A 14,344-nucleotide genomic window follows, 5' to 3' on the forward strand; every position below is an offset into this window, starting at 1 on the left:
AATGAATGTTTGTGTGTCTCTGTGTTGCCCTGCGATGGACTGCCGACCTGTCCAGGGTGGACCCCGCCTCTTGCCCATTGACTGCTGGAGATAGGAACCAGCACCCCTCACGACCCCACTCGGGACAAGGGTGTAAGAAAATGGATGGATGGATAAATAAAATTAAATCCCACTGTTCTTTGTCCAATTCATTGGCAGCGTAGAGCACTGGGACAGGCCTAAAGGCACAGAGTAACTGGATGAGCTGCAGAAACCCACTGCTCAGGAAGGAGGATCTGCCAACAGGACATGACCAACATGAACCTGCTCTCTTGGTGGATGCTGCAACACAGACTGGGCTAAAACGTGATGCAGAGCATACAGCCAGACATGCAGCCATCTGCTCAAACACACCTGAATCAAATAAACACTGTACAATTTTTTTTCAACTGTTGCATGCAGCTACAGCTCACACTGTAAGAAGAAACTCTGTTTCATACATTGTGAGCTTTGAGTTCACAGCTTACAATGTATGATCTAACACTGTGCAACCCAACGCTCTGATGCCATCGAGTGAAAACTGCTGCCTTGGCAATTTGTGCAATTTTGTGTGCTGAAAACCCTAAAAAAAACGTCATTTGGACAAAGACATGGCTAAAGTGGCTACGACGGTCTGTCAATTTTAACAGAAACAACCCCATTTCACTCACACCCCCACCGTGCTTCTGTGTTTTCATCTGAGTGGAAGAAGAAAAAGAAGAATCCTTGTTTGCAGATGCCAACTAACGATTTGCCCACGACCACGTAACGACAGCCGACTGAATTTCAAACATGTTTGATTTTCTCCCGACCTTATAATTCCTGATCAGGAGGTGGTCGTGCGAGGCTGATCGCCCCTGCTTACTTTTAAGTATACTTTACTCACCTTATATTACACAATGCAGGATCTGGCTGAAAATCTGCCAGATCGAAAAATTCTTGCTCGACTGGGGAATCCGCCCAAAAAGGGCAAAAAAAAAAAAAAAACTTACAGTGTATGTCCGGCTTAACGGGGTCAGGAAGATTCTTTAAATGTGTCAAATAAGAATTGATGAATGGAAGGTCTAGAACAGGCGTTACGAAAAGCTATCCTGCAGGTTTTAGAGGTTTCCCTTTTCCAGCACAGCTCATTTGCATTGATTGCTGATTAGCAGGCTTATCCTGAACGCCATTCATCAGAATGAGCTGTGCTCAAGCAGTGAAACCTATAAAACCAGCAGGACAGCAGCTCTAGAGGACTGACTTTGGGCATGCCTGGTCTAATATTATTATTCAGTTATTCCAAGTGTATGGGTATAAAATGACATTGTAGGAGAGATAGTAATGGGTGCAAGGAACCTTATCAGTATATCAGCCTCTATTTATACCCATTACTTCATTCAGTGCTTCAAGCTATTTAAAGATTTCTTCACCTTGATCATCCACAGCTCTGTTAATGTCCACAGTCCAGCTGTCCTCCCACGTCCACCCAGGAGGACAGTCAAACTCTGTAGGGTTACGGCTTTTCTCTCCATTCTGCCAAACAGAAACAATGTAAGCTGCATTTCCATATTTAAACATTTTCATCACTTGTTTAGCAGCTGGGTACCAGGAACGCGCCGTGTGGCTCAGATTAACATTAAAACATTCACATTTTTGTGTGAATTTCTGTTAGTCGGAAGGATAAAGTCATCCAATGTTATGCATGATTGCCAGTAGCAGCATTTGCATTCTAGCTCGCTGCTCTCACCACATCTGTGTACGGCTCCGAGGCAGGCTTCCACTCTCCACCAGGAAAACGGGTTTCGTTCTGGAAGACCTCATCCATAAACTCCGTGTGTCCCGCATCGGCTTCAGTTAGCAGGCTGAAACAAAGCCAAATGGATGATGCATCTTTTGGAAAATGGATGATGCATCTTTTTGAAAATTCTAAGAGGATTTTGGACACTTTAAATTTCACTAAATGATCCCCTGGTGGCCGATTCAAAAACACTGAACATGTAGAAGGAAATGTCCATCCTCCATTAGAGATGTAGATGGTTGCACATTTAAATTTTTAAATTCCATTCAGAATTGAACAGAGGTTTTAAAGTTTAAATATCAAGACTCCCTATAACTTCCCCATAGCGTAGTATTTCTCCATTAGTATCTAGATTGAGGTTGGTAATCCCTGCCCTGTTTTTCTAATAACAACCACCCTTACAGATTACATACTGTCTGAAAAAGAATCATCTACAGCTGCAAATATGCTCACTAAAACATTCAAGTGATGAAGGAGTGAGTCTAAAAGCAAGTCGATTTCTCAAGCTGAAAGAAGAGTAGCTTACTGGTGCAACCTGGAATCAATTTATGTAATGAAAGACATGTAAACAAATCAGACGAGCTGTAGCCCACTAACTTTGGCCCTGATGACTCGATGGGATTTTGTTTTGGTCGGCATGTGAGGAGGGGCATGTCTATGTGCAGTATTAAACTAAGGCTAGTTCAGACAAACATTTGCTGGCAGGTTTACTTACGCCTTTTCTGGATCGATAAACCAGTCCGACTCCCACTCCCATCCTCGTGGTGGAAGGAAGTACTCCTTCTTCAGCTTCAGTTTCCCCGTCACGTCTGAGAATTTATAGCGGCCCACCAGTCCTGTGGTCCCCCAGTTTCCAAAGACTTGAGCCTGGTTTTCATACTGCAGGAGGAACAAAGTTTGCACAAACTTGAACTTCTTTTTTTAATAATGTTTTTTACATGTTATTTACATTATAATAACATACTTTATTTAATAGAAATATTCAATTTAATTCAGTTTATTTAAAGACAATTCAACCAGATCATACAGTCAGATTGGGTCAAAATTTTCCATCTAAGGAAAACCAGCTGATGGCATCGGCTCATTAACTTTGCAGAATGAACTCCTGCTGAATGAGCAAGTGGTGAATGTAGACATTTGCTTTCACTGTATCATTAACTCTACAGTAATCCCTCACACCTAATATGTATGCAACAATAGAGGAGAGGAAAATCTTTCAGTAGGAAGAAGGCTGCACGGTGGTGCTTAGTTTGTAGCACTGTTGCCTTGACACAAGAAGGTTCTGGGTTCAATTCCTGGCCCTGGGTCTTTCTGCATGGAGTTTGCATGATCTCCCCCTGCATGCGGGGGTTTTCTTCGGATACACCAGCTTCCTCCCACAGTCCAAAAACATCACTATTAACTTAATTGCCATCTCTAAGTTGTCATTAGGTGCAAGTATATGTGCATTATTGTGCGTCTCTGTGTTGCCCTGAAATGGACCGCTGACCTGTCCAGGGTGTACCTCACATTTCCTCCATAGACTGACCCTGACATAAGCGGAGCCTGTTCCTGCAGGCTTAGTGTGAGCGGCCTTCTGCCAAGGGCAACTGGGGATTCAAGGAGATTGAAGCAGACATACCCATTTTTGTGAGATAGAACCAACAATGAAAACTTTGTTAGGGTAAAGGAAATCTGACTGGATAATCTGATTGAATCGTCTCTGTAAAGTGACTTGAGATTACATCATTTTTTAATAAATGCTATATAAATAAACTGATTTAATGTTGGCCATTGATGCTAAACAAACTAAAAAACAAGGACGCAAACATTGTATCCAACATCCCATTTGGTCTTATCTGATAGTAGTAGCTTAGTTCTCGTCACTCTTCAGGAAGTTGGGGTTCAATGAACCACCTCTGCTTTGAACTTTTCAAAACAATTTTCCTGATTACGGCTATTCTGTAATCATTTCCTGTGTGATCAATTCTTTGGCACCATAATAAATGTGGCTGAACAATAATCCTCAAAAGTTTTAAAGGCAAAATAAGTATATAAACAGACAAAGTGATCTACTTAAAGTATTAACTTCTCAGCTGGACGAAACCTTGAAGGTATAGTGGAGGAAGTTCTTTTTCTGGGTGGATCATCAAAATAAGTGGTTCTTCAAGGGCAAAAAATAATAACTTTCCAGTCGTGCGTGAATTTTCTGATAGGCCCGACTTTCAGCCTGATCGCGCCGTGTACAGGGGGTAATGAGGGGCGATCAGCCTCTCTCCACCACCTCCCTATCAGGAATCGTGAGGTCTGGAGTCCGTTTTAGAATCGATTTTAAACTTCTGCTGTTTGTTTTTAACGCCATTCATGGCTTTGCCCCCTCTTACTTGTCTGAGATTTTAACTTTCCGCAATTGTGGCAGAGCTTTACGCTCTTCGGGTCAGCTTCTGGTAGAGGTCCCTAGGTCAAGACTCAAACAGTGGGGCGATCGTTCTTTTGCCGTCGCTGCTCCCAGACTGTGGAACAAACTACCCCCCGACATCCACACCACTACTGACCTCAGCCTTTTTTAAAAAAAGCTTAAAACCCACTTTTTTAAAGTAGCTTTTAATTCTGATTATAATACTGCCTCTTAGATGTCATCTTTCTCTGTGCTCCTTTCTATGCACCTCTGGAAGGCTTTTAATGTCCTGCAGTGCTGCACCACTACAGCACTTTTAATTGTATCTTGTATGTTTTATATTTGCTATGTATTGTTTTATGGCTTTGTTGTAAAGCACTTCGGGTACCATTTGGCTATTGTAAAGGGCTATATAAATAAATTTGATTTGATTTGAAAATCGAACATGTTTGATTTTCAGTCAACCACCGTGGGCAAATCGCTCAGTGCACATGTGCAAACAAGGACTCTTCTTCTTCTTCCTCTCATTCTTTCTGTAAAATTGACAGACCATAGTAGACACCTTTGCTCAGTCATGTCTTTGTCCAAATACATCGCCGCCTTTTCTTTTTAGGGCTCAATTGCAAAATTGCCAAGGCAGTGCGATTCACTCTAGTTTGCTTCATATTCCTCTTCTACTGGTTTGGCTTCCTGATAGATGAGTCCCAGTAGTGCCATGTCTCTCTGGGGCTGAGTCCAATGTGTTTTATTTAGACGTGCAGAGTGAGCAGGTAGATCGGAGCAGAGCGTCGGACCGCACATGTATCCTGGGCTGCGAATTGACACTGTACAACGATTCCGCTGGGTTTCATCGTACAGTGTGACTTGCAGCTGAGTGCAACGACTGAAAAATATTGTACAGGGCATGCCCGGCTTAAGCGGTGGTGAGTCTGATATAGTGGAGAAATTGCAAATATTCTTTTGGAAAATAAGCTTGTATGAGCAATGCCAACAGCAACTTTTAAACAGAGCGTGCATGGGGAGAAATGGGCTTGTGAATGCTCTGGCATGTGTTTAATAGTCGTTCCCTCTTGGAAGCAGGTACAGGGTTGTGCAGGTGCATTTTTTTTTAAAGTGGATAGGGCGGTTCTTTTCAAAAATTTGTGAAAATCCTCCACTATACCTTTAAGTTAAAAGCTTTGTCAAAAGAAAAAAAAAATATCCATACCAGTTCAGCAAACACACTAAAGGTTCCCTCTGAGAACCCGTTGAACTTTTTCTCATGTGTAGAGAGGCCGAGCCACATGTTGACCCTAACTTGAACTGGCACCTTCGAGCCTTTGGTCTTGTCCATGGGGTACTGAGAGGAAAAACACAAAAAAAAATGGCACTAAAGTGATAAAATCAGTAAAAGTTCAGCAAATCTTGTGGGAGAATCCGTTCCATAAGAGTGAAAAGCAGCATCAGGATATTTCTTCTCCAAGTACCTTTAGAAAAATGGTCTGAGTCTTGCCACAGTGCTGCCCGCAGGCCTCTGTGCTGTAAGTCGAATACAGGATCTGGTGAGCAGGAATACGACTGTAGGCGACCCTCTTCTGCCCCCGCAGCATCCAGATGATCACATCAGGCATGCTGTTCTGGGGCTGAAAACAGGGAGAATATTGCCTTGTAAGGTTATTACTGTTTACTCACACAAAGTCTGCTGTTTGCTCCCAGATAGCCAAAACACTTGGCTATGTGTTTCAAAAACACTTTTGAAACAATCATAAGCCAGGAAGCGGCTTCCTGTGTTTGTACCTCCTTTGCCAGCTGATTGAGTTTGTCCAGCCAGGCCTCTATTTCTGGCAGGGTGTCGGCGATTTCTCTGGCCTCCTCTCTCATTCGTCTCGCAGCGTTTAAGATGGAGCTTAGAGCGCTGTCTCGCAGTTTCTTGATTTGGATGTCCAGAGTTGTTAGGTTGGAGCGGCCCTCCAGCTCAGGTGTAGGGAATCTCCAGGAGAACATGAAAGGATAGTTAGAAAAAAAAAAGATCTTCCAAAACTCTGCAAATTAGGGCCTCAACTAACTATTATTTCTCAAATTGATTAATCTGTAGATTATTTTTTCGATTAAACGATTAATAATCGGATACCCAAATGTTTAGAACGTTTTAACAAAATTAACCAGGTGAAACTAAAACTTTTCGACTTGAGGAGTTCTGGAAAGAGCATCTTGACAGACGAAAACATTTTTTCATCTTAAATGCAAAATCTTTACCGGTATATATTTTTATTAGAATTTTTATATAATTACTGCTTTAAGTGTTTCCCTCTGTCAGCTAAAGGCAGGTTTTACAGTCTCTACACTCCAGTCAACAATTAATCGATTACTAAATTAGTTGACGATTATTTCAATAATTGATTAATGGGATTAGTCGTTTAAGCCCTACTGTATATTAGTACAATTTGTTAATATTAGGTTGCTTTGTTTCCAAACTGATCTCGCATTTGGATCTCGATGCTAACCATTTAATGTAGGTGTGAGCATCCCAATATATTATCATGGCATTGCAATATCATTATATTTTCCTGTCAAAATGCTAAAAAAAACCTAGTGCTTCATACATTCATCAGAATATATTGATCATTTAGTTATTCTGGTATCCATGCTGTTTGGGGTTTGAGTCAGTCCGTGTCTTCCACTGTGACTACCTCAACTACAGATATGGTGCAGCGCTGCACAGCAAAAGGGCTTCATGGCAATATCTGCCAGAGTGGCGGTGCAGAGGTAGCCCATTTTCCCTCATTGTTTTAGGTGAAATTGTTTTTTTTTTTCAAGTTGATACGAGGAATTAAAAGATCAATATTAAATTGGACAGCCGAAAATCATGATATATCGGCAAATCGATTTTGCCCACGACCCCAATTACTTATGTCTTAACCTGATGAAACAACATTTTTCATCTATTTTCTAAGTTAAAAACTTAAGTTTCCCTCTTTACATTGTAATCAAAAGATCAAGGAACCTTGTAAAGTGAAAACATCTTGACTGATAATTTCACTCGAGTTAATTTCCCCCTCAGATTTGGTGCTTTCGTCCAGCAGTTTAGCATTTAGAATTGCATCCATACACAAAGTCAGAAGAAGTACAAAGGTGCAATAACTTTTCTAAAACAAAAAATGTTTGTTTAACATTACAGTAACACATCTACAGTCCCATTAACCTTAGAGAAATCAAGGCTTAGAAGAGAACAGGAAGGCTTGAAAGAGGAAAGGATAGTGGCTCCATTTTGTTTTTATTCTAGGAAGTGCTCTAGAACCTCTGGAGATGATTTCACAAAGAGGAATTTTTCATAAGGTGAAGAACATTATGGACAACAATGAGCATCCTCCTCTGAAGATTGTTAACAATAACAGAGTCTTCAGTTAGACGCTTCTCCAAACCGAGTGCAAGACAGACCTCTACAGAAGATCCTTCCTGCCTACAGCTACCAATAACAACTGATGTTTTTCATTTACCAATAACAAAAAAAAAATTAAAAAAATAAGACTTACTGCATAATTTCATTTCCCTTTGAGACAACTTAATTTTAAATTTAATTCATACTTTTTTTTGTTCACATTTCATATAATGTGTTAGATTTGTAAATGTTTGAAGCCTTTCAGCAATCTCCAATTTAAACGATTCTCCACAAACACCAGAACATATTTTAGTTTAAACTCTGTTATTGCTAACATAAGATGACAGAGAACAAGTCTCTCCTAGTAATATTTATAAAGGCAGGAAAGGTACAAGCAAATATTTTGAATACTGCTATTCAATTACAGTTCTGAAAATTTGAATAAATTTGTGAGTGCTTTACAAAGGAAGGACATGAAATACAGCTCCACTGTGTACCTGTCCAGGTCTTCAATCAACTGATTCAGTAACTTCATCCACACTTCTGCCAGCTGATTGTCGGAGACCTTAGCCAGTATAGCGATCTTAAATGCATCCAGGTTGGATTGCTAAAACAGCGAAAGCAGAGTAAACACATCAATCAGTTCCCTCCAGCACAAACTGTCAGGTTAACGCTAGCACATCTTAAACTCTTTATAATAGAAAAGTATTCCTCCAGGTTTTTATCTAACAGACAATGTCATATTACCAGGTGTTGCGTAATGTAGAGGATAATGTTGACAGAATCGAGGCGGTGACTTATGTCCTCCCAGAAGGACGTGAGCACAACCACCGGTTTAGTATTTACCCAGGGCAGGTAGTAGTAATGGTTACCTAAATAAACCAACAAATATTAGGTCAAATGAAGCCTTGAAGCATGTTGTTTGAAGAGCTTTACATTTCCAGTAGCACTAGAAGCTCGTATCCAAGAAAGAATTGATCACTTGCCATCAAACACAGCACAGCTGTACTGAGTGGTGGAGGCCAGGGGTTTACAAGTGGTGTCCAGTTTGTTGCCATAGTTACCAATGCTGACCTCAAACTGGATGGGTTCACCGGGCTCCTGAATCATAGTGGCGCTGTGGAAGACGGCGCACAGACAGTATTTTCTTCTCCTCTGGTACTTCTAAATGGTGAAAAAAGAAACATAATATTCACTTTGTTACATCAAGTATGAGTTGTAAGATAAAGGTTTGTTCTAACCATGGGAAACATTTGGATGGTAACGAGAGTAGGACAAATATCCTGTTCATTTGCTAGTTTGAAACTCATGAATCCAATGATTTTCTTTAGTCAATAAATGCACCATTACCATCTGTCTTACTAGAACAAAAAAGCACTTAATTAATCACACTCTGGAGAAATGTCAGGATCCTTTTCAAATGTCAGGATCCGACCCAGCATGGATTAAGACAGTTATGAGTGACTTAAAGCACTTTTATAATGTTTTTTTGTTGTTGGCATTCAAGTGAATATACTGGTGTGATAACTTAGTTTTTGATTTGATTTGGGTATACAGAAAACTCCAGCAGCCACCACTGCTCCACATGATTTATGCACAGCTTTAGGTTACTAGAGAAAGCGCAGTTCTGCTTAAAACGTTTATCAGTTATTTTCCTTTTTTTTTATTTATATTCCTGGTTGCATACAACATTCTTACAACAAATAATGTTGTTGGCGAAGTATTTGTTATTTTTTGTCTTTTCTTAATTTGTTAGTTAATATAGAATTTCTGTGTAAACATTTTAACCATAACAACTTCATGTGACCATAATTACATCACGAGGCGTAGTCAACAAGCAGATGGAGGCGATGGATTAAACTAAAGCCGGAGCAAAAACTTAAGAATTCTGATATTACTATAAAGTTTACAGACATATGAGCGCATGTCCTTGCTAATAGTGCTAACAGGGTTAGCAATTCTTTTTCCTCTATCCTTCAAGCTGTCTGTTTTGAACAACACATTAGAGCTCTGTTGGCATGGTTGGGACTTATTTAGTAGTTGTGTTAATTGCAAACATCAGGCATGCCTCTTTGCTCCTAACCAATTGGTAAGCAGTCACAGTCGAAAGAACGGACAGAAATATTTCCCATCAATTAAAGGAGAATTCCGGTTTTTAACACTTTAAGCCCATTTTCTGTAGTGTCCAGGATGAAATCGAATGATCGACACCAAAATTTTGACAATTGGTCCCGTCTCTGCTTTTTGGCTCATGCAGAATCCCCCCCTGGCTGCTTCAGAATGGCTTCCATAGTGCATGTCCGATAATGTCCTTAAAACAACCTTAAACATTCTTTTTTTTAAATATGCTACTCACCGGGTCATCAGCGCTGTTCAATGACGTTCCAAAAAAAGTTTCGTAAAGAAAAAACGTTCCTGTAGTGTTTTATTTAGCATTTTGTAAATCCCATTAAGTTCTGTTGGAATAGTCAATATTCCCCTGCCACCGGAAACGGAAATGGGGCCTGTTTACACAGTTGTAGTCTTTTCGCTTCACTCTGTGTACTCCGACGTCGAGGTGCTAACATCTCCGTTAAACACTTTAAAAAACTCTGAAAATGGAATACGAAAGGTGGATTCTTGAGGAGGACATATTGGACTTTGAGTTTGACGGTAGAGGATACCGTTTTGAACCGGAATATACTGAGGAGGAGTATATAGAGACATTGTCGCCAACTAGTGGTCTGGAGTGTGCAACGCTTCAGATTCGAACGGGAAGCGGAAGTTTATAAGCGGTTGTGATGTATCGGAAAAAATAGTTCTGGGATTTACAAAATGCTAAATAAAACAAGACAGGAACGGTTTTTCTTCACGAAACTTTTTTTGGAACGTCATTGAACAGCGCTGACGACCCGGTGAGTAGCATATTTTAAAAAAAGAACGTTTAAGGTTGTTTTAAGGACATTATCGGACATGCACAATGGAAGCCATTCTGAAGCAGCCAGGGGGGGATTCTGCATGAGCCAAATAGCAGAGACAGGACCAATTGTCAAAATTTTGGTGTCGATCATTCGATTTCATCCTGGACACTACAGAAAATGGGCTAAAAGTGTTAAAAACCAGAATTCTCCTTTAACCCATCAATGAGCAATCAGCAATTTAGAATTCGAAATACTGAGCTGGTAAACAGGCACAGTACCTGCACCACAAGGATGTCATCGCTGTGGATACCATCAACAGTTTTATCCGCTTTCCCCTCCAGCTTAGTGGAGAGCTCCACTAGTACTCTGCCCCTGTAAGCCACTCCTTCACCCTGTGGTAAACAGAAATCATTAGGCAGAATGCAGCAAGATTACATCCTGATAAAGGAAAAGGTCAAATAAAAGTGCTCCACTACCTCGCCAAAATTAAGAGCCTCATAGGGGTCTGGGAGGCCCGTGAATTCCCTGGGACTGCCGTAGAGGTTGACGTAGCAGGGCCCAAATACAGGAAGGAAGCCCACCTCTGATTCTCCAGAGTCAGCTGGAAAGATGAGAGTAGAGTTCATCTCTGTTTGAACTACCTTGAGCAAAGCTCTAAATGTTAGTAGGTCACAATGTGGCGCTGGAAAAGCAGGCAGCACTAACTAAAAAGGACAGCGTGGTGTGAGGTCAACACTTAAATCTTATTGATGAGGTCAAAACAGAGCAGAGCACGGGCGTATTAGCACTTTGCACAAACTGGACTTAATCACAATTAGACATGGGCTGGTATGGAGATGTAACAAAGTTTGAAAAATGTGAGTTTTGCAAGTCTTAAGTTTTTTAAACATGCTTTTCCTATGTTTAAAACAATCACTCAAAGGCATATTTCTGTGAATGTTGAAAAAAAGTGTTAGAAAAAAAAAGAAAAAAACCCACAAACAGTCAAGCTGAGAAACAACGGGAATCATGCATCACTGTTGAGCTAGTAGGGGGTGGAGTGGCGGCCTAGTGGTTAGGGCATAGAGCTGGGAATCCTGAGGTTCTGTGTTCGAACCCCACTCCCACAGACTCATTGGCTCCGTGATGGCAGCCCACTGCTCCCCAAGGGGATGGGTTAAATGCAGAGGTACACATCTCCAATGGGAGATTAATAAAGTTCAATTAATATTAAAGTCATTTTGAAGGCACAGGTGCAATCCAACAGCTCCATGGCTGTCTGCCTTCGGACCAGCTAAATGAGTACTGTATGCCTGAGATGCTGAATGTTATTCTAAAGAGAACACAAATGTTTTTATATTCAATCTTTTTATCCATTATATGATAATTAACATGTATATTATAAAAAGAAGTGTCAAATGTTGTTTACTGATTTTAAATAAAAGCAATTAAATAATGCTAAACTTTTTTTCTACAGTAAAAGGCTAATTTAGAGAGTATTTCAAACAAGCCCATGGCTAATTATGATTGTTAGCATGCTCATTGCATATCATTACATGCAACAGAAAAAAAGCACAGGTGAACCTTTAGAGGATGGCATTTCCCCATTTTCTGCATGTTCTTCTATTCCAAAAGGGGAAAAAAGGACATTTTAAAGTAATACTGCATATTTTATAAACATTTGATCAACTGTTTTGTACTTTAATTACATTTAATTAAAATATAAAACTCATACCTTCTACTTCTCCACCAGAGGAAGCTATCTGGGTCAGGTTCAGGTATGTGGTGCCAACAGCATCATTTCCCGTCAGACGATCCCTGTAGCCAAACAAATTATTTTATTGACACACATGCAGGGATACTGTGTAAAAAAAAATAGCTAACTGAAATTGTTGCATAAAAATAAAAAGTATTTTTTGTTGCATTGAAACTGAAAGATTTCTGCATGATATAAAATTGCACAGGTATGTAGATCTATTAACACTTTTGGCATGTTTTTTTTTTTTTTGCCATTTCCCTCATACGCTCATTTCCCTCTGGCCTTCCTGAAGTTGAAATGAGTGCAGGTTCTCTCAGAAACTTGAAAATGAGGTCAGCGCAGCCAACAGAACATGTTGTTGAGGGAAAGGGAAGGGCCACCACAGTCTGAGTCACTGCCCAGCACTATTATAAAGGAGATGTCGGCCATGCACACACACACAGACCGAGAACGTAGCTGAGCACAGCACTGAAACATGGAGGCACATTTTCCTGACTTGATTTAGAACAACAAACAGCTGCAGCCCAAAATTCCTAATTCCCGTTTTAAGAAAACGTCCACTTACCAGTCAAACACGGTCAGCTTGATACGCTCACACATGGAAGGGAACTATAGCGAAGAAGACAAAACAATCATTTCTATTCAACTTTTCTCTGCATCTTTACGGCCTCAGGACTTACTTTGACTTGAAGGTTCAAAACCTGGTTCCACTCTGGGTTTGCATTCTTCTCAATGATCTGAGTGCACAACTAGAAACACAGAGAAATACATCATTAGCTTTTCCTCTGCAGCTCCCATTTTAAACATTCAGGCACCTTTATGGGGTGGGTATAAATAAGAAGAAAGAATTTAATTTAAACCTTTTTTCCAGCAAACCGAGCCTCTAGAAAAGGATCCACCAGGTTCTTCTTGTTTTCCTCTCCTCCAAAGATCCCTTTCAATGTCTGGACAAATGCATCATCCACTAAAAAGAGAACATTTATTATTTTGTCATGTTTTATTGTGGAAAATCATAATCATATCGGAAACTCATCTCACTCTGGGGAATGTCTTCAGCCCTGAACACCTTTAATAACAGGGTGGCCCATCGCAGAGTTACTCCTGCTGGCAGCAGCAGATTGCTCTCTATGTCATCCTGGTCATCATTAGAGTCTCTTTTCTCCACCTACAGATGTCAGCATATACAGACTCATAAATGGAAAACAAGAGAGAAGAGTCGATATTTAAATGAAGGAAGTTATAGTCTGGAGGAACTTACTGGAGGCTCGTCTCCTGTTCCTACAACAAAGATGCTGACTTTGATGTAGCCTTTAGCCCCAGAGCTGCAGTCATCTGGGTCATTCAGCAGGAGCCATTTTCTCATCACACAGTGGCCTGAATAGTGACCACAGATATAATCAGGACACAAAACTCCCAAACATTCACCTGCCACTTGGTTCAGTACAGTATTTACTTTCAATTTGAGAACTACCTCAATTCTCTGTGGTAAAAGCCTATAAGCAAGATTCAGATTCAGGAACCCATCTGAAACAATTCTCAGTGGTTTCAGTCCACATCTCAGTTCCTGCTAATTCTTGCTGCAACGCTTCCATTCCATGACAAATGTGCTCAACTCGATTAAAATCTGGTGACTGTGGAGGCCAATGATGTATAATTAATTCATTGTCTTCTTTGGAAACCAGTTGGAGCCATGACTTTATCTTTAGCATAACACTGGAATGTGGAACGTGAAACTGAGACTTGTCACACCAGGCAGCGTTTTGTGTGTAAAGTTGTTGTTCAGTTTTGGTCAATCTGAGGGATTTACTGCTTTAGCTTCCTGCATTCAGCTGACGAGTGAAAAACACGCGGTCATCATCCTCCGTTTATGGAAATTTGTTTCAAAGTTCATCTTGAATGAACGGATGCACCTAATAAAGAGCTGGCATATTGTGTTATTATTTATAGAGTCATGTTATGAGTTTATAAAAGGTATCGGATATTACAGGCTAACAAAGAAACCAAATGACCCCAATTCCTAAGGGGGGGACCCATTCATCAGGTTCAATTTGCATGTTTTCTAAGCCAAAACAAGGCTTCGTTTTGGTCCACTCTAACCCCGAAATCCCACATACTCCGTCAGCGCTCTGCCCCGCTGACGTACGTCGTGCGGAGCGCTAGTTTTTCATGTAAA

The 14,344-nt window shown here is 40.5% G+C and overlaps 1 protein-coding gene across 1 annotated transcript in view; it reads right to left on the reverse strand.

Moving 5' to 3' along the window:
• Window positions 1-14,344, reverse strand: part of LOC107101035 (myoferlin-like) — a 46,737-nt gene that overhangs the window by 15,025 nt on the left and 17,368 nt on the right. The window contains exons 11-28 of the mRNA XM_015399788.1: window positions 13,430-13,545; window positions 13,210-13,336; window positions 13,032-13,135; window positions 12,852-12,920; window positions 12,737-12,780; window positions 12,148-12,230; window positions 11,997-12,035; window positions 10,910-11,034; window positions 10,712-10,825; window positions 8,520-8,697; window positions 8,281-8,405; window positions 8,031-8,140; window positions 5,952-6,144; window positions 5,642-5,797; window positions 5,383-5,514; window positions 2,514-2,677; window positions 1,748-1,862; window positions 1,431-1,533 (exon numbers count right to left, since the gene is read on the reverse strand). Coding sequence (XP_015255274.1) covers window positions 1,431-1,533; window positions 1,748-1,862; window positions 2,514-2,677; window positions 5,383-5,514; window positions 5,642-5,797; window positions 5,952-6,144; window positions 8,031-8,140; window positions 8,281-8,405; window positions 8,520-8,697; window positions 10,712-10,825; window positions 10,910-11,034; window positions 11,997-12,035; window positions 12,148-12,230; window positions 12,737-12,780; window positions 12,852-12,920; window positions 13,032-13,135; window positions 13,210-13,336; window positions 13,430-13,545 — 2,097 coding nt within the window. The remainder of the gene's footprint in view (window positions 1-1,430; window positions 1,534-1,747; window positions 1,863-2,513; window positions 2,678-5,382; window positions 5,515-5,641; window positions 5,798-5,951; window positions 6,145-8,030; window positions 8,141-8,280; window positions 8,406-8,519; window positions 8,698-10,711; window positions 10,826-10,909; window positions 11,035-11,996; window positions 12,036-12,147; window positions 12,231-12,736; window positions 12,781-12,851; window positions 12,921-13,031; window positions 13,136-13,209; window positions 13,337-13,429; window positions 13,546-14,344) is intronic.

Source organism: Cyprinodon variegatus, unplaced genomic scaffold (assembly GCF_000732505.1).
Source record: "Cyprinodon variegatus isolate N-32 unplaced genomic scaffold, C_variegatus-1.0 Scaffold1046, whole genome shotgun sequence".
Taxonomy (NCBI): Eukaryota; Metazoa; Chordata; class Actinopteri; order Cyprinodontiformes; family Cyprinodontidae; genus Cyprinodon; species Cyprinodon variegatus.